We start from the raw sequence: 25,267 nt of genomic DNA on the forward strand, positions 1-25,267 counted from the left end.
GTTTAACCATAAAAGTTATTTATTGCCAGGTGATAACCCTACAAGGGGAGCCAAACAAACAAAACAGTTACAATAGTAAATCTAGCTGAAATTTGATTACAAAATCAGGTTTAGAAAGCTATAACTGATCACACAAGTCAAGGTCAGAAGGCTGCACCAAGAGAGAGCTGGGTTCTCATCGCTCCGTGAAGCTGGAATCGGTCGAGGGTCCAAGTTGGTGGCGGTAGCTGAGGGTCCGGAGGGGTGGAGCCAGGCAGAGCCCCTGGCACGATCACTCAGGAGAAGATGAAGTCCCAATGGAACTGATGCAGATTTTGGATCCAGGCATCAGAGAACTTGAGCATAGGTCAGGGTTTTTGTCGGGAAAGAACAATGGTTCAAGGGAGAACACTTGATTTGTTTGTGGGTAAACTGATGGCTCAAGGGAGAATACCAAAGTTTTGTTCAGGCTAGACAATAGGAACTGCTCATTCCTGGCTATGGGCGGTGTTCCTTCCAGGGAGCTCACAATGCAATTTGGCAGCTTAAGTATTCTGGATGCCAGTAAAGGACTTATTGCTCGAATTGGTCTGATAACTACAGAGCTGGGTGTGTGCAGAGGTGGGTTCGTTAACATCTGGAGCAGAGATTCCCCCATCATGCACTGCTTCCCTGCCTTTCTGGTCCCTGAGTTCCATGCGGTTCTTGCCTTGAAATCTCTGTTCTCCAGTCTGTGCGCTAATGGAGATGCCTCCCTGTCCCATCTTCGATGCAGATGAGGCTAGGGGAGTTCCCTTAATTCTGTCACCCTTGTCCCAGGGGTTTAGGTGTCTCCCACGGCCTTGTCATTGCTTTTTGTAAGTCTTTCTTCTGATGGGTTTTGGTTCAAGAGGCTGGGGAGGGAGGTGTCCTTCATGAGTCAGACAGGCTGGATACTGCGCCCTGGTTCCCCAAGTCACAGAGCTGACAGGTAACGTCCTCCGCACTCCCAGCCTCGCATCCTCACCAGCAAGCAGCAGCCTTGGGTCGCCCCCCTTCAATGCTGCTCTAGCTTGCGGGCCCAGCAGGGAATCTGCCCTCAGCCCCTGCTTGCTCCCTCTGCTCCTGATCCTCACTTCAGCCACAACACGGGGGCTGGAGCCGTGAGAGGCTGATGGAGCCGCCCCCCTTTGGGGGTGGCCAGTTGATTCCTCCAGCGCTCAGCGGCTACCTGCTGTTATTCCTGCTGCCAGGATTTATGGCTCGGGGCCCGGCTGCAGGTGCCATTAAGGACTCAGCAAAACAAATCGGGTTTACAGCCGGCCGGGGGGCTGGGCATGCCTGCCCATGACTCACGGGGCCTGGCCCTGCAGGAGCCTGTTCTCCCTGCTCCCCAGCCGCTAGTGCCCCACCCCTGCCCCCGAAGAGTGAAACAAAATATCATCAAATCTATTGCAAAGGAACCGAAACCCGCAGCTGCTTGAGTCTCAGCAGCTCCCCCTTGGAAGGCGCCCACCCAGGCCCACTTGCAAAGTAACTGTCCTAGCTACACAAAGGGCTGCCTTGCTCTCCAGCTGGCCTTCCCCGAACACTGGCCCGGGTGAAACCAGCTGGGTGTGGGGAACTCCTTGCCACTAGATTGGGCTGATCTGCCCAGCCAGAGCAGAGGGCCGAGCGCGGCTCTCGGCACAGGTCTCCCTGGGGCAGGGGAGAAGAGGCAGCGCTGCCAGAATCTGACAAACACAGTTACTCAGCTGAGGTCTCCCTAGCCGCAGCGTGGCTGAAGCTTGCAGCCATCTGCTGTTTGCGGGGACCTGCTGGGCTCAGCTCTGTGCCTGGTTGGGGAGGGGACAGGAGGCTGAGACGTCGTGTGTTGGGGAGGGGGGAGTAATGTTGGCTCAGTGAATTGGCTGCCCCTGCCCTGGGAGGGTGACGGTGACTGAGGGGGTGTGCGCAGACCTAGCTGCTCCCGTGGCTGCCGGCTGCGCAGAAAGCCTGCCTCACTGTTTGCTCAGTCCCAGGTGCGGGTCGGATGCTGCTCGCTCCTTGCGGGATGTCCTGGGGCGGGGGAGCCTGGCTGGTTAATTTCATTGCAGCACCAGGGCCCTTTGCGGGGTGACCGGCTCGGTGGCCGCGCACGGGCTGTTTACGTACCTCCTCAGCGCCCGCGAGTTGTGATAGGAACCCGGGACTCAGCCTGGAGCAGAGCCCAGCGCCAGCCGGCACCAGCCGCCTCGGAGGAACGTTCCTCCTCCCGCCGGGCTGCTGGGCCTTGTCTTCACCCGTGGGAACTACACAGGGCAAAATCCTAGTGAGGCCTGATACGTTTGTAGTTCCTCAGTTAGCAGGTCTGGCTGTAGCCCACGAAAGCTTATGTTCAAATAAATTTGTTAGTCTCTAAGGTGCCACAAGTCCTCCTTGTTCTTTCTGCAGATCTAGGCTGATGCTCGGCTCCCTGGCAGCCCCAGCTCAAGCCCCGTGTGCACAGAACCGATTCCCCGGCCTGCACCTTCTTGGGGCTTCCCTGGTCTCACCCTTGGCCCAGGTGGCTCAGGCTCCATCTACGCTACGGCGTGATCCCTCTGCTGGTGTGCAGGTGCACTCGTGGAGCAAACAGGAGTATAAGTCGCAGTGTAGCCATGGTAGTGCCCTGGGGGCACGGCTGAGCCATGCCAGGGACAGGTCCACCTGGCACCGGTAGATACACGCTCAGCATGGCTCACCGCAGCTACGAGGTTATTTATACTCACGCTAGCTTGTCAGCTTGTGTGATCAGCATGGAGAGAGCATGTGCCCCCGAGCAGGGGATTCACCCCTCACTCGTAGTGTAGAAGGAGCATTGTAGTACCTGGAAGGGATGGACTGTCTAGCTCCCAAAGCAAACCCCGACTTTGCCATTAGTCCACAGTCAACAAACCAAAGGTCTTTTGGCCCTCCTGGGCTCAGCTCATGGGTCTTGCTCCAGGTGGGGCTCTGACTCCCTGGGCTTGTCCACCGGGCTTCCTCCTGAGGCCTCTGCCCAGCAGAGGTGGCAGGCTGGGCTGACTAAACAAGACTGCCTGGCCCTGAGCCCTTAAAGGGACAGGCCTTGCACTCCCCCAGTGTCTGTACTTCAACCTACTAATTCATGTAAAAACTATAGCTTGCCATATTGGCCCTCGGATTTTACTTTGCAGGTGTTAATGTGAGTCCTGCAAGCCCTTCCCCCCCAGTGAAGACGCACCTATTGTGGTCCAAGCAGGAGTATGTCTAGCCCGCGGGGACAGGATGTCCTAGCCCTTTCACAGTTTCCCCCTAGATCCTGGTCTGATGGGACGGCCTACAATGGCGTGTAGCCAATCAGCGACTGCTAGCAGCAAATATCTCCAATGGTCGGAGATGAGACACTAGCTGGGGAGGGCTCTGAGTTACTACAGAGAATTCTCTCCCAGGTGTCTGGCTGGTGGGACTTGCCCATATGCTCATGGTCTAACTAATCGCCATATGTGGAGTTGGGAAGGAATTTTCCCCAGGTCATATTGGCAGAGACCCTGGGGTTTTTTTCGCCTTCCTCCGCAGCATGGGACATGGGTCACTTGCAGGTTTAAACCAGTGTAAACGGTGGATTCTCTGTAACTTGACGTCTTTAAACTGTGATTTGAGGACGTCAGTGACTCAACCAGAGGTCAGGGGTCTATTACAGCAGTGGGTGGGTGAGGTTCTGTGGCTTGCGATGTGCTGGAGGTCAGACTAGATGATCACAATGGTCCCTTCTGACCTTAACGTCTGTGAGCCCCTGAAGGGTGACGTCACACAGCCAGAGCCCCATCACTCTGCACTGAGGGATGAGCCAGGATGTAGCCTTCAAAGAGAAATCCCTTCACCGGCCTGTCTGACACTTTCCAGCCCCCACCATGCACTGAGGAAATCCCGTGCTCTGGCCTCATACGGCCGCCCAGAGGCTGGCTGGTCCCCACAGGCCCATTAATGTGTGTGGGCTGGACAGTTCCAGTGATTTACTGGCAGGGACACAGCGTCCTGGCGGATCAGCCCTGATGCTTCTTGACAAGGCGGAATTGCTTTGTGATGAGGCTCTCAGGGTCCCAACCCTGGCCCGTTTCATCCATTGATTTTCCACCCTTTGGAGTTAAGCTGCTAAGTGCAGCTCTTGGGCCTTGTCTCCACCTACTTAAGACTCTCTGAGCCAGGCAGCCTGAGTTATTGCCTGTCTCTCAAGCAGCCTTTGCCCCTTCCGCTCGGTTCTCTGTCGAGCTGGGTTCCTTGCAGAGCTTAGGGCCTAAATGAAACAGGGGTTTTGCCTCCCCCACAACTGGCTCCAGCGCTCGGGGTTCCCGGCCGCAGGGCTCCAGCTCTTCGCAAAGGCAGCTCAAGCATCATTAACTATTGTACAGACTGGGGAAACTGAGGCAGGAAAAGTGGGACTGGCTCAGTTACCTGGTGGTAACGGGATTAGAACCCAGCTGGTTCAGAGCCGCTTGGCTTGTGCTGCTCCCGCTGAGCCAGGCCTAATTACCCTGCTGCCAGGGCTAGCTTTAGCCCCCGGAAGGGCCCCTGCCTGGCGGTGTGCTGGCAGCCCAGGGCCGGGCCCGGGGCCCAGGGGCACTGCGGTGTTGCTGCCTTTCAGCCCTTGGCAGGGTGCTCCTGGCACTCAGGGTCACTGCGCCCTGCGGGGAGCTGGCTGGGGGCGGGCGAAGGGGGGCGGGCGCCCTGGGGCCAGGAGGCTAAAATCCATCACAGGAGGCCTGGTGCTACCAGCCAGCTCCAGCTCCCCGGCCAGCCCCCCAAGGCCGCCCCCGCCCGTCTCCACCAATCCGGCGCCTGCGGAGGTGTCGCTCCGCATTCAAAGAGCTGGCGACACGCTGCATAAAGCCGGCCGCCCCCCGCGCGGAGCCGACGGAGCAGCGGGCGAGCTGCCGCACCGGGGCGAGCCAAGGGGGTCACGCCTGAACTTCAGGACCATGGCCAGCTCCCGGCTCTGTCTGCTCTGCTCCCTGCTCTCCCTGCTGGCCGCCGGCCAGGAGACCCTGGGGCCCAGGGCTGCGGGCAGCCCGGCGAGCAAGAGCCAAGAAGAAAAGGAGCTGGTAAGGGGGGAAGGACGCTGTGACTGGGGGCAGCGTGCAAGGGGCTGCCCGTCTCCTCAAGGGCTAGGTGGGAGGGTGGGCGCGTGGCTCAGACACTCAGCTGGGCCTCTGGGCTCATTGCCCGGCTCTGCCACGGACACCGTGTGTCCTTGGGCAAGTCACTTAGGCTGAGATTTTTTTCCTGCGGCCCTGCCCAGCTCCCACTGAAAACCCCTGGCAGCGGGTCCCGCCGCCGCCACCCCTGGAGGTGTTATTTCCAGCTCACGCGGCCCTAGGCCGCTAGCTCTGAGCGGGCCAGCTGCCCCGAGCACCGCCCTGCCTGGGACCCGAGGTAGATATCTGTGGCAATCCCCCTGGTTTTAGCATACTAGTTCCGTCGGTGCTCGCCTGCGCACCTCTACCCCCGCTGGCAATCACAGCTCCCGCTTCAAGGGTAGCTGTACTCTGGTCTCTTTCACGCCCCAGGTCAATCGCATGGGCGCAAGTCCTTTGCTGAGCCAGGGTGACGCTTGGGTATTGCAAGGATAAAGTCACCGGTGCTCGGGAGGCGCTGGCATGCCCTGAAATCAGCTCAGCTAGCTAGAAAGGGGCTTCCTGCGTCCAGAACAAACAGGCCAGCAAGAGTCTAGGAAGCGGGTCTAGCCAAGTAACAGTGACAACTAGACTCCGCTCTCGCCCAGCCAGAGATCAGTCACGGCTGTTGGTTTGCTAAAGGTTTGTCCAATGAGAACCAGGCACTTTCTTTAAAAAGCTGATTGGTTTTTATGGCACGGATTCAGAGATGTTGTTTGGTTAAAAGCGACATGAAACAAACCCTAAATATGCCGCTATGATTAGATTAAAACACACCCAGCCTCTGCGTACAGATTGCTGCATAAAGAAACGGAATGGATCCCACAATGGATCCTTTCATTTCTTGACCTGGATGCAAATGTATCGGAGTGGGTGATTTTTTTCTGGGTCTGGTATTTTAATGAATGTTTTAAACTTTTTAACTAGCAGTCCAGTGCTGGAGGTGGGCTATTGGAACAAGAAATATGGACCAGGGCTCTGAATTTCTGAGCTTTCACGCTGTTTGTCGGGTCTCCCTTTTTAAAGTTTGTCAGCAAACGGCTGTTCTAGTGCATATGAATCTAATGCTCCTTTTTGGGCCGCCTTTTATCCAGGGTTGCAGAAGCAAGAGGCGGTCGAGCTTCAAGGAGTTACCGTAACAATAGTGGACAGGGCTGGAAAGCTACAAAGATCCCTTCTCACCACCTGAGAGAGCTCTACAGAGGTCCCTGCTTGTCCTGGGTAGTAGAATGGGAAATACGACTTCAAGAGGCACTTGGATACTGCAGTAATAGGGACCGTCAAAGTACTGAGCGCGAGGGAGGGTACTTACTGTGTTGTCACAGCATCTAGAATCCTGAACGAAGGTCAGGGCCCCATTGTGCCACACGCCGCACAGATGTGCCCTGAGAACGGTCCTCGCTCGAAAGGGCTCCCAGTCTAAGCAGCCAAGACAGAGAACGGGGAGGTGAAAAGACAATTCATCCTCTCCCTTTCACAAAGTGAGGCCCAGCTTTGTAAAGGTGCAGACAGGTGACTAGTGGGGTTTTCAAGATCACCTGTAACTCCATCCTTAGCTGCCTAAGTGGCTCTTAAAATCTGGGCCTTGCCACGCGACTCGCCCAAGGTTGCACAGATACATGAGATGCCCAGCCGGTGTTTAAAGTGAAGGGGTCGCAGAGGGTGGAAGATGGAACTGGGCAAGAGAACAACCTCTCTCCATAAAAGACCCCAGAAGGCATTCCGATTACATGCCCTTCACTGTCCTCCTCTGTGGAGCGATGGCTAAAATCCTAAGCGACAGGAAAACGCCGGTGGACCTGCAGAATAAATGTGCCTCCCTGCTGGGACGGGGGGTTGAGGCTAAAGCACCAAGAGAACGCAGGCAGCACCAGTCCTGGTTTGTTGGTGCCACTGGCTGCTCCAGCCACCCAAACGATCCCCTCGAGACACTGATTCAGGGACTTTGCAAGTAAAGCGGTCGGGCTTGTGGCCACGGCGCAGGGCTGGCACTTTGGGGTCAGTCCCTCGGGGGACTCACTGAATCTCTCAGGGTGCAAATATTCTTTGGGGGCAGGGACCATCCCTCACTCAGCGTCCATCCACACTGCCAAGGAAATGGGATTACAGCCAGGTCGGCACACCCGGACTAGCCTTGATCTAGCTAGGGTGGGTAACAACAGGAGGGTAGCCGGGGCAGCTAGACTACCCAGGCTCCCCTGTGGGCTTGTACTCCAGTTGCCAGCCCGTGCTGCCATGTCCGCACTACCATTGTTACCAGCACGAGCTAGATTTAGGCTGGCACTGGTATGCCAAGCCATGCTGTTCATGCAGATGTCCCGTGTGTATCTATGCAGCCCCATGCGGGGTGAAGCTTTCCAGCCCACCTCAGTGACTGGAGGCTCCTAAGCCCCCTTGACTTTCACAGTGGCTACACAGACAATTCTTAGCACCCTAGCTCCGTCGCTCAGTCGTGAGAAATTCACACCTGAGTGATGGAGTTAAGACAACCTTCCCCCCCACCCCCAATCCCCCTGTATCGACGCTGCTAGGGTAATGGGCGAATTCTTCCATCAACCGGCCTACTGCGGCTCGGGGAGGTGGAATGGAAACCCCTTCAGCCACGGCAGGAAATATCTACACTATGGCACCCATAAGCGTAGCCGTGGCTGAAGACTCCAGTGCTTGTGACAAGCTGATCCTCTTGCCACGCTAATAGCTGGTGCGACCAATCTCAGCTCCCCACTGCACGGCGGGCTGCAGTGCTGGCTGTGGATGGAGAAGGACCCTGGCGCCCTGCTCACCCGACTGGTGCCCGCCCGACTCGCTCTTTCTCACCCACAGATTGAAGCTCTCCAAGAGGTGCTGGAGAAACTGAAGACGGAGAGGCTGCCCTCCATAGAGAAGAAGCTGAGCTCAGTGCCTTCGGTAAGGAGCCTTTATTTCGGGCCCTTGCAGCTTGCTCCGCCCATGTCTGGCTCAGGGCCGAGGCTTTAACGAAGGCCTGGGGTAAACGTGACCTGGCCGCTTTGCCCTGGGGAGGTGGTGAGTAAATCTCCCTGCAGCTGCGAGTGCCACCTCGGCACGGCCACCGCCAGATTGCTGCGCTCAGCTCCCACTTGGGAGCCTGAATGACGAGGCCAAATCTTCTGTAGGGCCCAGCCCCCAGCAGCTCCCATGGCGACCAACGGAGACTTCCCGTGTGCCTCTGCCAGTGAGAGCAAGGGGGGGCTCCCCCGGCCCCCCGTGTTCCCCCACCAGTATGAGCAATGGGGGCTCCCCCAGCCCCATGTCCCCCGGTATTTGGCTCCTTGAAAGATACGGTTAACCCCCTCCCCCCCACACACACATTCTGCCCTTGCCTGCGGTTATGCAGGCAGGTCTCTCATGCTCTGGAACCAGGCCAGCCATCTCCCAGCTCTCTGCAAACACACTCCACAGTCCAGAGGGCCCCCCTCACTTCTTAAAGGGACAACGCCCAGTAACCCAAATGCAAACAATGCAACATCCAACGTGGCTCCCCGAGACAAGGTTTTGCCATATAAACTCCTTGTTCGGCAGCCTTAGATTTGTACTTTCTCAGACCAGCAGGGTCCCTCGTGATCCTCTAGTCTCACGATTCCGTTTACTCCAAGGTCCTTACCCGACAGCCTCAGCTGCAGTGTTACTGGGAGGTTTCAGAGTAACAGCATCCGATGAAGTGAGCTGTAGCCCACGAAAGCTTATGCTCAAATAAATTGGTTAGTCTCTAAGGTGCCACAAGTCCTCCTTTTCTTTTTAGTGTTACAGGGAGTTGATTGTGAGCTCTCGGGGTGGGGGCCGTGTACCATGCACATCTGCAGCGCTGTGTAAGCCCTGACAGGACAGATCGGTGCCTGGGAATGGCTTGTCAGCCAGGCGGGCGGCAGCTTTGAGCCAGGGGCATCTGACCAGCTGTTCCAACCCAAGTGGCCCTTCTCTCTCCTAGTGCGACGCTGGCGAGCCGTGTGCCGTGAGGAAAGGAGCCCGGATCGGGAGACTCTGCAAGTGCCCCCGCGGGACGGCCTGCAACTTCTACATCCTCAAGTGCTTGTGAGGAGGACAGGAACACGAAGACAGGATGGGGTGGGGGGAAGGGGCCTTGGGGAGCAGCTTCTGGTCCTAATATCTCCACCTTGCCTGTTTCAGGAGGTGGGTTTGGTTTTTCTCCTGTGCTAGGAAATGTAGCTTGTCACTTCCCTCACGGCCCTTAAGGCTCCCCCCTCATTCCAGTGCCTGCGATGGAAGGAGCTCTCTGTGCACAGTTTGTAATTGCTTTGATCCCTTGCTGCCCCGCAAGGTGCTAGGAGAAGCCAGCCTGGCTTGCTTTTCCGAGGTGTCAAGCCCCTGATCTCAGTGGGGCCAGCAGGGGCTCAGCAGCTCTGAGAATCAGCCTCCAGCCTCACTTACATTTCCCACATCCCTTCTTCCCGCTTTCCCTGCCTGGAGACGCGTGACCAAAGATTCTCTGCTCAGTGCAGAGGGGGAGGTTGCTGGCTGCAGCCTCTCGTGTCTCTGCTTGGTCCCTGGCTGTCGGTAGAGTAGCCTGGGGGTTGCTCTAACATGGCACCGAGGTACCAGCCATGAGCACGCTGCTCTCCTGCCCCATCTCACCCTGCCGTGGCTCCTGCACAAGAGGCCGTGAGGAAGCTAGCATAGGAGCCAGCTATGGAGACTTCAGTGCCTTCTGGGAATCCCTCATGCCAGGGGAGGGGAAGCAGGCGAAGGAGCTTTGCTCCCAGGGGCTGGCTGCTGAGGCATGGTCTCCGAGTTCTCTGTTATCTGAGCACCAGAGGCATCCCTGCAGCGTCAGTAGGGGTGGTTTTGGATTGTCTCTCCAGGGGAGGAAGGAGCAGCAGGAAGAGGGGACCTGAGCAAACCATGCTGCATGCAAACACTGGAGATCCACAGACCCCCAAGGAACGTCCCCCACACGCATGTCTAAAACCTCCCCCCAGCCAACCATGCTCCCTGCTCCCCAGCTGCTGCACGAAACCCGCTCACCCTGACACTAGGCAAAGAGCCAGGCTGTGCAGCATGGCAGCAAATGGGGTGGGGGAAGGGGGAGAGCTGGAGGCAATAGGTAATGAGAGGAAGGCTGGCCTGGGAGGTTAAGGCACAGGGCTGGGATCCAGGTTCAAGCCCCAGTTCTGCTATTAACTCCTGGTGTGACCAGGGCAAATCACTCAACCTCACGGACCCCCGGTAACATGGATAACAACGCTTCCTTGGCCCATCATGTCTGTTTAGACTGTGAGCTCTGTTTAGACTCTGTGTTTGCACAGCACCCAGAAAACAGGGCCCCCATCCCTGTTTAGAGAATCAGTCTTGGTTCCAGGTAATCTGCTAGCATTCCCCAAAGGCAGCAGTCAATGCATGTGCGGATTTTGTCTCGCTTCCAGATCTTAACTGCTTTAGCCCGTCTCTGCAATTCAAACGGACACTGGGAAATAAACAGAGCCCAAGACATGCCACATCAGCAGCATGCACCATGGAGATACATGGGGCAGCTGCCCTGTCTGTGCTCTCCGCCTGTAGCGGCAGCAACGAAACCTGCCCCCCGCCCCAGACACAATATGAAGTGTGCACATAGACCCGCCCATTGCAATGACCATCAGAGCTCCCAGTGCCGGAGCAGAAGGGAAACCGTCACACTGAAGGCCCTGATTCACCAGGTGTTTATTAGCCCCGGTGCCAGCTGGGTATGAGAAACGTTCCCGAAGCAGCCTGGTAAAACAGCTGCTGTGCACGTCGCCTGGTTGTGTGAATGGCCAAACAAGGGGCAGGTCAAGGGAGGGGCAGGCCACAAAGGGACTGGAGCGCAAAGGGGGAATGGGAAAGAAATAGTGAGTGGCCCTTAAAGGGGTCAGTTTATTTCAAAAGCTGCATCTGCCCTGAAATTCCAGCCCGCTCCCCATTCGTTTTCCAGAGCACATTGAGCCTGTGGGAAGCCCAAACAGTAATGGACAAGGATGGGGGTTCCTATTAAATGATTTGTATTCAAGCCCCTGCCTCAAGCCTCCTCTTTTCAGTGATGCGCCGTTTCCACTTCCCTGCCTGCCAACCTCCCAGGGCTTCAGGGGACCCTGTTCCTGCTCTGAAGGATTCCCTGTCCTCCCGGGCCTGCTCTACACAGAGTTTGTACCAGTGGAAGCGTATCGGTCAGGGTAAAACCAACAGTTCTAGCAGAGACAAGGTGGGGCCGACCCAGCATACAACGTAGACCTTGTTCCCGTAAAGGTCTACAGGTACAAGCCCCACTTCCACCCTGGGGTGTCTACAAACGGCACCAAAGCAGGACAGCGTGTATTTAAACCAGCCCCAGGGGCACTGCTTCACGTTGTCAGCCCTGGAGGCACGGTGAGGAGCTTTTCAGAGGCATTGACTCACAGTGGGCCCATAATACCTACATGCCCCTTGAAAGCTTCTGTCTAGCTCTTCCTAGGTCAGCTGGTATTTACAGCAGTACCTCCTACAGGGACTGCTCAGGATCAGGGCCTTGTTGGCCAGGGCAAACCCTGCCACAGGTCCGGCCTGTGGAGAATTTCCAAGTGACCCCTGCAGGATGGGGAGGATCTAGCCCCATCAACACAGGGCTGCGTGTCCAGTCAGACTCCAGCCACACGCTGGGAAACACCGTGAGAGGAACAGGGAGCTTGGCAGAACCTAGCCTGGGAGGGGAGCGGGGGCAACAAACAGGGTTCAGACCCAGAGCGGCCTCCAGCCAGCTGGCTTTGGGGGGAGTGTAGGCCCTGGCAGTATACACCCCACAGCGGCTGGCACAGACCTGCCCTGCTCAGTGGCTAGGCACCAGCTGGTCTGGACAGCCGGAGGAGGAAATGCTAATGATCCTCTCTCCCCCCAGGCTCTCTGCAACTCGTTAGGGATCTGCCACTTTGAGAGGCAGGGGACCCTGCCCTCACCAGCTGTGTTCCATTACAGAGGGAAGATTCCACACAAATACCAGATGCACAGGGCCAGCCTCCTGCTCCGGCCCTAGGCTATTAGATTGGGCTCAGGAGAAGGAAGGTTCTCTCTCCCCTGCCTCGCTCCTGAGCCCCAAGATGGGGTTCAGAATCAGCACCAGCAGCAAAGGGTATTCACGCTAAAGAAAAATCCCCACACTGCTCCTGTGGGAATGTCACATCAGCCTTCAGGCCTCTCTGGGAGCAGCCATTTCTGGCCATCTTCTCCTCCCTCTTCAGCCCAGGCCCTGCTGTCTGGCATACCCCAAGAGGACCCAGCACACCCCACGGTGGTTGTTAGCCCTAGAGGGGAAAGGGTGTTTCCTCACACTGGCATGACACAGCTGACCTAATCCCCCCCAGGGGAAGAAACAAACCTGCTCTTGTGCCATGCAGGTCAGTTGCTGCAGTTCTCTGTCATGTGACATACAGCAGCTGAGCTGTGTGCGTTAGATGGGGCAGGAGCCAGAGTCCCACCACAGCAGAAACCCCACAGCCTGCAGCAGCTGGTGGGGTGAGAGACTAGGTCACGCTGGTCCTGAGACTCTTACAACGCATAGCAACTGGAGCCCTGTCCCCAGGAGCACGTGGCCTGTGGAATGGGCAGACCCCTGCCCAACTAGTACTTTGCCCCCCACAGTAACAGGGGGCTACCCATGAGCCTTTGCCTCCCCCAGTGTTAATGTAGCACCCTCAAGGCTCAACCGGCTCCCATGTAGCCAGAGACACCACTGATTACCTGCCCCTTACCAGCCTCTGCTGCCACCCCCTGCAAGCTGTTTGTTGCAGGCCAAGTGGGGTATTGGCCCTAGGCCAGGGTTACTTGAGCAGCCTAGCCCTGGTGTAAGGAAGGGGAATTGCTCCCCCCTCCCTTTAAAATTAAATATAGTTGCTGTTTTACTGCACAATGCCTCAGCTGAAAAAAGAACATACTTGCTAAAGGTTGAGCTGTGCAAAATGGTACAGAGTCCTTCAGTACCAGTAGAATAGACATGATTTGTTAAACTATGCAAACTATTTTATGGTCCTATAAGGCAGGAAACTAGAGAATGATTAGAGGGCAAATATTAAAAACACAACTTCCTTTGCCTAAACTGCTTCTGTGGACCCAGAACTACAGCCATGGATAGCCCAACACTGATACAAAAAATTCAGCATGCTTTTTTGCTGACACTGAAGCTGACAGTTCAGCAATCTTGAAAGGGATCAGTTCCCTGATAAGTTTAGCCCCCATCTACCACTGGGATCTGGCCCTGATAAATAACAGGAATTTCTTGAAGGTCAATGGTCCATAATGGTAAAGTTATTCTACATGATCTGCTCAACTTGGTTTCCAATTCTAGTTAGGCTATTTTTAAAATCATACAGCATGAGCACAAAAGCACCACCCATGCATACAAGAGACTCCTAATGTGATCTAGAGGACAGATGCATCTTAGAACCAGCCCAAAGAGACTCCCTCTTGGACCTGCTCCCCTTCCTCTCAGCCCAGCAGTGGATTACCTGGGTGCCCTGGCTCAAGCACGAGCTGTGGGAGTGACTTGGCACCATGTTGTCCAATTGTATAGGCAAGGCTTCAGCCAGACTTCCCCTGTAGCCAGTTCTTAATCACTGTGCTACACCCAGCCAAGGCACTGCAGTGCTGTATGGGAAACCCACTGCAGCTGGGGCAGCACATGCTTGATCCTCTACCATCCCTGCAGCTACTCCAGTGAATTGGAAAGGTGATTGACTTCCCCCTTCCCAGGGACAGGGATGGCCCCAGCTGCCACCAGGAGCTTAGAGGTAAATTGTACTACAGGTTGCCTTGTGGCAGGGTGGAGTTACCACCACAAACCCTCTGCACAAGGGTCTCTCTTTTGGTAGAAACACCCTTTCCCTGGACTGGGCCCCAGCATAGACCCATAGCTGAGAGGCCAGAGCACACATCCCCTCCACCCCATAGGGAGGGACAGAGTCCACTTGTTCCAATAGTGGCAATCACAACAGCAGAATGTGGCTCAGAGCAGTAAGACCAGCCCCATGCCTGCTGGGTCTTGGGCCTAGTGTTTTCCCTGCCAGCAGGAAGAGCTGGACAAATTGGAGTTGGTCCCTGACTCTACCAGCACAGCAGCCCCTGTTTGCCTTCCTGTAGGTGGAGGGTTTAATTTCTACCAGAGTGCCCTGGCCATTAACCTTCCCCATGTAACAGCTGATTAGTGTGTTCTATGGAGGGAAGACATGTCCTGAGGGCACCAGGCCAAGGCTGTCTAGCTGGTTGCAGACACCAGCATGCAGGAATCTGGTCCCAGCTCTGCCACCCTCCAAGCTGCCAGGCACAGGGGGGCCTGCTGAGCCCAGGGAGCTGGAGATTCAGCAGCAGAGCTCTGGAACCAGCCACTTTAGCAGGCAAGACCTTGACAAGATGCCACCCTTCTCTCCCTATGGGTCTTTGCTTTCTTGTGCAGGGCATTTGCCTCCCTTAATCACTAGCTGCTACCAGCCCTATAGGTCCCTCTCTGCACCACTCCCCTCATCAGCAAGGCCTGCACCCTTGAGCTGCCTCTTGGTGTGATGAGCCAGGACTGCCCAGTGCTATGGGTCCCCAGTGCCTCGATTCCCTCTGGATTCTGTGCTTCTCACCCTCCCCAGTGCACAATGGCAGACCCACACTGCAGAGCAGACTCTGCACCATCAGTAATGACAGGAGGCTTCACTCACTTGATTGGTTTATTCCTTAGGCACTTGCAGTCCCCCTGGCATGTCCCCACCTGCCCCAGTGCTTCCTCAGGCCCAGAGCCACCACAACAGCAACCGAGAGAGCAGCAACAGCCCCTGCCAGGGACACCAGCACCTCTCCCCACTCCACCAGGGGCCTGAGTCCATGGGAACCTGTGGAGGGAGGAGCAAGGACACAGCAAGCCAGACATCAGTGCTCAGGTGGTCACTGCCAGATCCCACCCTAGTCCTCCCCCCTGCCCTGCAGGGGCCTCACCCCCCACAGCCCCCTTCCATTCCACACTAGGCCTGCCAAGGCTTGGCAGAGCTCAGCCAAAGGAGGTGCACTGGCTTTGAGGGGCTCCCTCAGATAGTCTCCAGGGCAGGGGTGACTGGCTGCTCAGGAGCTGCTGAAGTGTGAAGTGGCTTTACACTAGGCCCTGACTGGAAGTGAGGGGCTCTTCACATCTCTGGTCAGGTTTAAGCACTGCCTCATGGTGCCACCAGCAGCCTGGGGGCGGTTTTGTGCCTCCTCCCTGGCTCAGCTGCCTCACCACTGGATGGAGGGAGGGACAAGCCTCTCCTTCCACTGATCCTCAACACCCACCCTCCAGGAGAGGGGACCTGAGAGGTTCTGAACTGGCCCCCCATTCCCAGAATACTCAACCCCCCAGTTTAATGAACACCCACCCATGAGGCAGGTGGGTGCCATGGTCCCATTTCACCCCCAGGGCCTGCTCCATTACCTTCCTGGGCAAGGTCATCCTCTGCTTCTTGGCCAGCCTGGAAGTCCACAGGCCCCTCAGCTGTCACCAGGCTCAGGGGCTCCTCCCCCCAGGCTTGGCTCTGGGAGGCTCTTCTCACTAGGAGAGAGGAAAGTGAGAATACAGTTCTCTTCCCAGCTCCTGAAGAGGCAATCCCCCAACCCCATATGGACTAGGGCTTTGCAGGCTGTCTCCAGTGCAAGGCCTGTGGCCCAGTTCCAGTCCCCATGGGAAAGTCCAGATGACACTCAGGTGCCCAGGGTCACTGCTGAGGGAGAGGCTCAATAGAAGCGGTCATTGTGCACACAGGCAGGGAAGGGGAGATCCATGGTCTCACTTCAAGCCCCCGGCTAGTGCCTGGGTACCTTGCTAGAGGCCTATGACCAATCTGCAGGGGGGGGGTGTCTTAGGTGCCCTCCCAACAGGGTCATATCCCCTGAAGGGGTAACCTGCAGGAGGCCTGAAGGTGGCTTCAATCTAGCCAAGCCTTCATGCCCTGTGTATCCCTAGAGTGGAGACCTTCCTGCCATGGCCTGTCTTAACCAGCACCCCATGGGTCTGGGGCGCTGGGTTCTAGAGCTGGCACTTGCCAAGGAGGGTGAATGGGAAAGACCCAAGGGTCTCAGGCCGGTTGAGAGCCAGAGGCAGATGCCAAGGAGGAACAGACTTACTTCTCCCCTGCAGGTTTGTGGGGCATTGGACTGCACAGTGTTCCAGTCCAGAGGGCATGCAGGCAGAGGCACTGCAGTGGAAATACACCTGGAAGCAGAGAGAATTCATGCTTGGCAAGGAAGAACTAAGGGGACCTGCACCAGAGGGTCACTGCCTCCCTCTACCCTAAGATTGCTTCCAGCTCTTGTGAAAGCCAGAGAGGGACATCACCAGCCAGTTACAGCAATGGGATTCTTTGCCTCCTGCAGAGCCATTAAGAGCAGAAACTTAGTTTGCCATGTGGCTACACAGGCATGATCCAGCATGGGGCTTTGCAGCCTAAGGCCATGAGAATGGCAACAGGGTCATGATTGCCCCTGACACTGGATGGTGTTTGCTTTAGGCCAGGTAAGCTAGTGCTGGTCACTCGAGGCTACACAGTAGCTTAGAATCTGTCCACTCAGGTGCTCCCCACCCAAGCTATCAGGAGAGGGGCAGAATTGCCTTGGGAGGTTGCAAAGCAGCTTCAGGTCCGTCTCAGCTGCATTTGCAGGAGGATCCCTGACCTACTGGCTTGGCCACGGGAAGTCTCAAGACTAGTCCTCTGGGGAGTGGGACCATACCGGGCCTGAGAGCGCTCGCTGGGAGGTGATGTCCACGAAGGTGAAAGTGCTGACAATGAAGCGCTGATGGTGAGATGGGAACTGCAGCCCTGAGGCCTCGCCCACAGGCACCAGCTGGGTCTGGTAGTTGTCACCTTCATAAGGGCACCTAGAAGGGGCCAAGCAATGATGGTTGAGGCTTCTCACCTGGCAGAAGATTGCCCCGCTCCCATCCCCACCCAGACTCACCCATCTACAAGGATCAGCCACTCTGGCTGCTGCAGGGGGTTGGTGCTTGGGGTGGCCCAGCACTGATGCAGGACCAGAACCAGGCTTGGGTCCATTCTCTGGAGGATGCGGACCTCCACATACACTGGGTCCCGGAGAAGCTTCACCACTGGGTACTCACGGTCTGTGTAGTAGGTGCTGTAATGCTCATCTGCAGCAAGAATGAAATGAGATGACCAAGTTCTGCCCTGACCCTTGGCAGGATCACTGATTTCATGGGGTACTTTGCAAGGCAAGTACTGGGGCAGAATCACCCACTTCCCCCTGGTTCCTATTCACTCTAGGAGGATGGGGTGAGGCTTTTGTCTCCTGGTGACCAGGTCCCACTGGTATAGTATCAGAGCCATGATCAGCAAGGGCAGTTGTGCCCTGGGACCCAGCTGGGACACCACAGGAGGCAGACCAGGAAAGTCATTTCAGACAGCAGTGATCTCCCTGAAGGGCCAGAGGCCAGTGCAGCCATGCTGAGAGACCACCCAGGCTAGGTCATGGCCAAGCCAAGCTTCCTTCCCTCCCAGTGGGAACCAGCTGCTCTAGGAGCAGAGTCACCCCCACCATCCAGGTAAGTGGCACCCCCCCCCCCCACTCCCAAGGAGCAGTGATTCAAGTCTTGAGTGCCACACAGCAGCCCAAGGCTCTGGAGATAGCCAGGCATGGAAGTGGGCCAGACATGTCAACATTTCAGAAGCATCTCAAGTGCTTGGCAGGCCTGTATGCAGTCACCTGTAGCAATCCTCATCTCCAAGGCCAGGGGTCCCTGCCCAACTGCAGGCAGGGGTGGAGGAAGGGTGGAGACCATGATGTTCACAGGGAGGAAGTCCTCAGCTGAGTAGCTGCAGCGGATGGTCAGCCTGGGTGGGGAAAGGCCAGACAGCTGGTCACCTCTGGACTCCCCAGAGAGCATACTCAGATGCCAGGGGGAGACCTGAGACTTCAGTGAATGGCTAGTGCCTCCCCCCTTTAATTCCAGGGGATCAGGTGGCCTCCCCTAGCAGGAGGGGATATAGGCAGGGAGCTCAGCAGTGGGCTGACAGAGCCAGTGCATATCCCCTAGCTCTCCCTGGCAGGGGAGGTGCCCCCCTAGGAGAGGGACCCAAACACTGCTTGGCTGACATGCCCCCCCCCCCATTTCCAGCAGAGGCCTCCAAGCTTTGCCAGGCCTGTTACCTGAAGGTGCTGTCCCGAGTGATTGAGCCAGAATGGGATGTGAGCACTTTGCGGTCTGCTACCAGCTCATTCTCATACACCCTCTGGTCACCAGATGCCTACACAGGGGGAGAAGAGAGGCTGGAGGCACCAGAAAGGCCTTCACATGTGAATTCTCCCTTACACAAGAACTCAGCAGCTCCCATGGGGTCAGCAGCTTAGCCCCCACAGACAATAGGTCTGAGATCTAATGGCCCAGGCTACACCCCTCCCTGCCCCACCATGCTTTTGCAGGAGTCGTGTCCTGTGAGGATTGACTGGAGCCAATCTGCATAGGAGAGATCCAGCCCAGCTTTACTTGGCTCAAGTTCAAGTCAACCAGAAACCAGTCAATATGCTAGTCCCCACCCCCTTCCAGGACAAGCACACCCCCCAGTGTTCACTAACCCACTAGACTTCCAGCTACACTGAACAGGCTGGTTTCATGGCCAGTCTGTAGCTGACACCAGAGACACTAAGGTTGTTCCATGTAGGGACCCAGGAAGATCAATGGGTGCCATGTTCCCCCCTTTTCCTGCCCATGGGTCCCCTTTAGCTCCAAAGCTATTTGGCCTTTCTTCACCACAAGCATTAGCAGCCACTGGGGAGCAGGGTTGATAGGCTGCTTGTGCATCACCACAACTCCACTTCAGAGTTGTAGGGCCCAAACCTTAGGAGACCACCCATAAGCAGAGGCTGTAGGCTCAGAACCCCAGGCTGCAAGGGACAAATCTGATGGTCTCAGGACACATCAAATACAGCCTCATGATGACTGTTAGTGACCCCCCCCCCCATAACCTCAAGGACAATCAGCTGTCATCAGAGAGTGATGAGAGTTCATGAAGTGCCTTGCCCAGCGGAGGGTGGACTGACCAACAGGTGCCCTCCTTTACCTGGACAGTGGTCCCACAGGCCGAGAGTGGGAAGCGGTACACAACAAAGTCTTCATTCCTAGACACCGGGGCACATCTGCTGCCGTGAGCGCTGACCAGGTGCACGGAGCTCAGGTCCAGGGGTGGTGTGGTCACATCCCTTGAGATTGCAACTGAGAACTGGCCATCTGGGGTGCACTGCGCGGTCACTGGGGGAGAGCCACACAGCCTCTCAGCAGGGAGCTGCAGCCTCTGCTGGAGCCATTTGCCTGGGGACTCCCCCAAAAACTCCAGGCTAGCACCCCAGTGAAGCAGGAGTCTCTAGACACAGTGGAGGAGTTGACTTGCTAGAACTAGTCCTGCCCCCAACAGTCACTGGGATGAGAGAGTGACAGGACAGGCCTGAGTGCAAAGGGACAGGAACGCCATCACTGGGTCCTAAAGCCTACCAAGGCCCTTGGGTGGCCCTAGGCCCCAACTGGGTTCTTCCCCCCGGACACACCCTCCAGTATCGGTCTGCTGCGGAGATCCCCAGCAGGTCCCTCGGGCAGAGGAAAGCCCCCGCTCACCCTTGTCGCCATAGTAGCAGGGAGTCAGCCTGTCACCGGGCTGGTAGCAGCAGCCGAGCGCTTCGCAGTCGCCTCGTGTGATGGGTGGGGCAGCGCACGGCAGCCTAGCCGAGGCCTGGATGGCAGAGCACATGCTAGGGCTCGGGGCATCCCGGGCTAGGGAGAGAGGCAAAGACAGTGCTTGCTCAGACAGCTGCCCTCCCCACAAACCACCAGACCCTGTCCATGGGCAGAGGAAGCCCCACGGGGTGGCTGAGAGAGGCCTGGCCTCCTCCTGCAGCACCACAGGCTGGAACTCCTGCTTCTCTTCAGCCATGCAGGAGAGGTTTGTCAGTGCCTGGACCCCCAGTTATCCACCCCAAAGGATGGACCAGGAGACAACAGCATCTCCCATGGCCCAGTCCCTCCTCAGGGAGGTGGCTAACTCCTGGCAGCTGGTACAGGATGCCCAGAGACAAGGCCTCCTGCCACACCAAGTAGTATCCTTCAGGAAGATCCCAGCAATGGTGCAGTCCCATCCCTGGCCAAGGCATGGGTGCCCTTACCTAGAAGGTGGTTTGGGCACCTCAGCTCCTCCTTGTAGGAAGCCACAGGGCCTTCGATCTGGACTGTCATCACAAAGCTGCCATCCTAGGCAGGAAGCAGAGGATGAACCATCACTGTGGTGTAAGTATTCAGAGTCCCTCCCCAGCACCATGTGCTCAAGGAGAGCCAGGAGCATGAATGATTTAGGGGGACAGCAGGATTTACAGGCAGCCCAACCTATCCCCTGGGTGGGCACATGGGCCCACAAGTCTCACCAGGGCTGCAGGCAGCCGACATGAGCCGGCAGCTGCTAAGCAAACACTAAAGGAGGTTTCAGTTTCAGGGGAGGGAGTATGGCAAAGCCAAGATCATCCGCCCCAGCCTTGACACTCTGCCTTTGGTACCACGGCTCCTCAAGGGGAGAGGATTGGCATTGCCGTGTCACTGACCCTAGCACCAGTTGGCCTGGAGGGGTTTAGCATCTCAGTGGCAGATCAGACAAGAAACCAAGATTTGACTTTCACACCCTGACCTAGCTGCTAGGCCAGGCCACTCCCCCACACAGGCAGGTGCTGAGCCATGGTCTAACCAAGAGACAGAGCCAGCTTTATGGGGAGAGAAGCAACAAGGGGGAGATTTCAGGCCTTCCAGTACAGACTGGGGTCCTCCTCCCCGCATTGCTGCAGCCAAGCTCTCCCTCTGAGTGGGGGACTCCACCCTCTGAGCTGGGCCAGCAGAGGGATTGCTGGCCAGAGCAGCAGATCCAAGGGCAAGACAAGCCAGCTGCAATGACATCACACTGGAAGCAGAGAGATCACTAGCTCCCAGCTCCAGGGATGGAAGCCAGGCCAGTGTAAGTGTTTCCAAGGAAGGGGTGGGGGAAGGAGAGTAGCGTGAACACATATCAAGTCCCCCCAGCTAGTAACACTGCATGTTCACAGCACTGGCCAGCCTAGGCTCTCAGGACACTGTGTGGACACCAGCCAAGCCTCAGCCTTCCTGAAGCTCAGGAGCAGGCTTGGGCATGTGAAGAGACTTGCCCCATATAGGAAGTTAGTGGCAGGATTAGCACTCAGGTCTCCCAATTCCCAGTTCTGTGCACTAGTGGTTAGGCCCTTGCAGACAGATCCAACCATGGTCTCCTCACACTCCCCCTTCATAAGCACTGCTACCCATCCCATTCACACCAGGGAGGTTCCCAGACAGGGCCTTACTCTCTCGTTGACATAACATCCAGCATAGGACGCTTCAACCACCACAGAGCTATTGGCTTGCTGCTCGACACGCGTCCCACAGGCAGGGTTGCTCTGCAGAACATGGGGCCTGCCTTCTGCATCTGGAGGCCAAGAGGATCATCAGACAAAGCACCTTCAGCCCTGTTCCTCCTAGTCCCAAATCCACTGCCCCCCATTGCCAGACCCTGAGCAGGGAGGCTCTGCAGAGGAGTCACACCGGCCTTGAGGAGCCACTGACCCCTCCCTTCCACTACCACTTGACCTTAACTGGTCATGCCTCAAAGGTCATGAGTGTGGTTGGGGAGGGGATGGAGTAGGAGCCTTCCTTACAGGGAACAGGAGTTTGTTCAGAGACAGGCCAATGCCATGGGCTAGCCCATGTGGTTTAGGGCTAGTTTCACTCCATTTGGCCTCACAAAGGCCACTCCCTCACACCACCTCAGCATCCATCCTCCATATTCAGGAAGGAGGAGTTCCCACCCCCCTACAGCTGTAGCCAAGGAGTAATATTAGCCAACTCAAGTCATTCAGCATCCAATGCACCTCACCCCAGAGCCAGGTCTCCAGCAGACACAGGGGATGGATCACCAGATGATCCCCTGGTGTATTCATTCCCTCCAGGGCACCTGGCATTGGCCACTATTGCCAGACAGGATACTGGGCTAGATGGACCACTGGTCTGACCATTATGTTCTTATGCATTACTGGCTTCGTTAGTGCACCAGCAGTCAGGTGTTTTAGCCCCCTTTGGGCACTTGCCAGTTTCTGCAAAGTAACTGAGCCAATTACTCCCAAGGCATTCCCTGGTCTAGCAACTAGAATCTTTGGAGACAGTCAATAAGTATTACATTTGTACCCTCAGTGGAGGCAAGCAGAGGAACACCCCAGGAAGTTACTCATAATCAAAGACCCCACAGCACCATCTCAGCTTTACCTGCTAGGGGAAACTTCCTCCCAGAATCCCAGCAACACCTTAGAGAGACTAAAGGATTTTAAGCTTTGTTCAACTTACCCAGAGCTCTCAGCACAAGGGGAGCTATCTCAGTCTGGTTTGGGAGCAGGGTGAATACCAAGCTTCTCTGCCCACAGGTCAGCCGGCTAATATTCCAAAGAACCCCCCCATTCCTAAAGCCACCCTGAGCTCCCCCAATCAGAAAAAAGAGGCCACAAAAGAGCCAAAACATCATGTTATCCATCAGCCTCACTTCACAAACTAGCCCACCTATGCAGCTACTCACTGCTTTCCAAGCTATTAGCACAGGTCTTATACCTTTCAAGGAGCTCTGATTGGCCAGCACTGAGGTCTAAATTCCCATATGGACCAGGTGTGACTCCAGCTGGCCAGCAGTCAGTTTACACCTTCCAATTGGCCTTGATTTGAAACTCACTGTACTTGCTCCAAATGGATCAAAACCATCCCACACCCCTTCTAAAGTGTTTTATTGATTCTTTCTCATCCCCAAGCCCTTGTTAAGACCCGTACAGGTTTTGCTAATTCAAAAGGAAACATTTAAAAAGGGAAATAAAGTGTTTGAAGGCTGAAGAGGTACTTAGCGGGTGAGGGGCTATTTATTGGCTGGAAAAAAAAAAACAACAAGTGTGGAAAGGGAAGAAAGCCAGATTGCTTTGGAGATTGAGAACTCCTTTAGTCAGATGACTATAAAGTGCTAGGAGGTTTTATTATTTATAGAGGGGTAAACTGAGCCCCAATCTTATCTCTCCCTCCCTCCCATGGGAGACGTATCTGTGCAAATTAATCCAATTGCAGCTTCCCCAGGCCTAGCCTCTCCTTCCCCCACAGGATCACTTTTCTCCTCTCATCCTGTTCCCCCTCAGGTTACGTCTGCATTGCAATCCAGGGGGGTGACTGCAGCACACGTAGGTGTACCCCAGCTAGCTCGGGGACGGGAGCAGCAAAGCCATGTGGCATAGGCTGTCCAAGCCTGCCTGGGTCCCTGGGTTCTTACTCAGGGGGCTAGCCTGTGCTGAGACCCCTGCTGCTGCAGCTTTGCTGCTGTTGGTACCCATGCTAGCTAGATCAAAGCTGGCTCTGGTCTGTGGAGACATGCCCTCCGTGGGCCCCACGCTTTGCCCCTCCCTGCACGTGTGCCTGCGTCTCGCCACACCCCCGTGGTGGTGATGGCATTAGCCCAGGCCTGACTTTGCAATGGGCTCACGCGCCAGTTCCTCTACCGGGCCCCCCTCTGCTCCCCTAGGGGACAGAAACCTCCCTCCTTTGCCAGGTGCTCCCAGGAAAGTGCGACTTACGAAGGACCTGGGCCTCTCGGCCTGCCAGGCCAGCCTGGCCCAGCTTGTGAGGGGAACATCACCGAGGCACCGCTGATCCCATTCAGCGGGTCGCGACTGAAATGATCTCGGCTCCTTGGCACAGCTGGGATTTTGTCAAGTCAGTCCCCCCCCCAACCCCACACCCTGCAAAGAGCAGACACAGACAGACAGCCGGCAAAGAGCCAGGGGGAGGGCAAAGGGAAAGACACGAGGTCTGCTATGGGCAGATACACGTGGCTGGTTGTAGACTGGCACCTTCTCCGGGGCAGGCAGGGGCACCTGTATTCCTGGCCATTTGGGCCAGGCTGGAGGGCAGGTCAGCTTGACAGGCTCAGCAGGGCTTGGCCAGCAGGAGCCTCCTGCAGGACGGCAGGGGCCCATCACCCGAACCTGACAGACCCCAGGGCTTGCAACTCAGGTGGTTTGGCAGCAATGTGGCCTATTGGCCAGAGCCCTGGGCTGGGGCACTAGAGATGTCAGTTCTATTCCTAGCTGTGACCTGCTGGATGACCTAGGGCAAGTTACTTCTGCTCTCTGTGCCTCAGTTTCCCAGTCTGTAAAATGGTGGTTGACCTGCTTCGTAAAGCTCTTTGAGATGAAAGGATGAAATGTGCTGGATGAGATCTGGGTGCTATGGTGACTAGACCCACACTGCAGAGCAGCAAATAAGAAAAAGGAGAGACACCAACATACAAAGTGAAAAAGGCAACTCTTGCTGGGGATTCCTTTATATCCCTTCTTTACCCATGGGTCACATCAGCCACCATGGCAACGATGGAAGGTTCTCACGCCAACTTCTCGTGAGCATCAGGGCCTTGACTTGCCTGGAAAACAGGCATGTTTCCTATAGGCTGGGCCAGACCTGCCAGAGCTGCTCAAAAATGTTTTTTTTTCCCCTGTAAAAATTTCAATTTTTTGGTGAAAATTTAAAAACTGAAAAATTCGGCCAAAACTCAAAATCTTGGAAAGGAGAGGCATCATGGGACTCCATGGCCATGGTGCATTGTGGGAGATGCAGTGCAGTCAGGGAGCCCGGCCCATAGAGGAAAATGGGGATGTGGAGTAATTGAACTACAGTTCTCAGGAGGCATTGCAGCAGCATAGCCAAACTGAAATATTTTGGTTGTCAGGTGTTTGGAGGGTTTTTTTCTTTTTTCGTGAAAAATCAAAATTATCTGTAGAAAACAGGCACTTGTTCGGAAAAAGTGTGTGGTGGAAAACCCAATTTTTCAAAAAGGAGGAGTCCGGTGGCACTTTAAAGACTAACAGATTTGTTTGGGCATAAACTTTTGTGGGTAAAAACCCCACTTCTCCAGATGCACGGGGTGCATTTTTCAAAGTTTTGATGGAAAGTGTTCAACCAGCCATAACCTCCACCTCAGCAGTAGCCCACCTGTGCTCCCAGCAGACAGTGTCCCAGTTCTCCAGCAGGAGCTCCCACCATGAGTCTTCTTCAAGGGAAAAAGACCTTCCCATAATTCCAAGGCAATCGTCTATAGCCCTGAAACCACTACAGG

At 56.0% G+C, this 25,267-nt stretch overlaps 2 protein-coding genes across 2 annotated transcripts; one reads left to right on the forward strand and one right to left on the reverse strand.

The window, feature by feature from the left end:
* On the forward strand, positions 1-11,107 carry LOC140903196 (uncharacterized). The gene is made up of 3 exons (XM_073324101.2): positions 1-5,039; positions 7,935-8,018; positions 9,058-11,107. Exons 1-3 carry the CDS (start codon positions 4,239-4,241, stop codon positions 9,163-9,165), a joined length of 993 nt encoding a protein of 330 aa, XP_073180202.1. The 5' UTR covers positions 1-4,238; the 3' UTR covers positions 9,166-11,107.
* Positions 11,108-14,789: 3,682 nt separating this feature from the next.
* On the reverse strand, positions 14,790-22,657 carry LOC140903215 (zona pellucida sperm-binding protein 4). The gene is made up of 12 exons (XM_073324148.1): positions 22,474-22,657; positions 21,441-21,562; positions 20,247-20,331; positions 19,702-19,857; positions 19,154-19,341; positions 18,243-18,340; positions 17,799-17,926; positions 17,037-17,226; positions 16,809-16,956; positions 16,206-16,293; positions 15,517-15,633; positions 14,790-14,944 (listed from the first exon to the last, which is right to left on the reverse strand). The coding sequence occupies exons 1-12, from the start codon at positions 22,655-22,657 to the stop codon at positions 14,790-14,792; spliced, it is 1,659 nt and encodes a 552-aa protein (XP_073180249.1).
* Positions 22,658-25,267: the final 2,610 nt, after the last annotated feature.

Source organism: Lepidochelys kempii, chromosome 25 (assembly GCF_965140285.1).
Source record: "Lepidochelys kempii isolate rLepKem1 chromosome 25, rLepKem1.hap1, whole genome shotgun sequence".
NCBI lineage: Eukaryota > Metazoa > Chordata > Testudines > Cheloniidae > Lepidochelys > Lepidochelys kempii.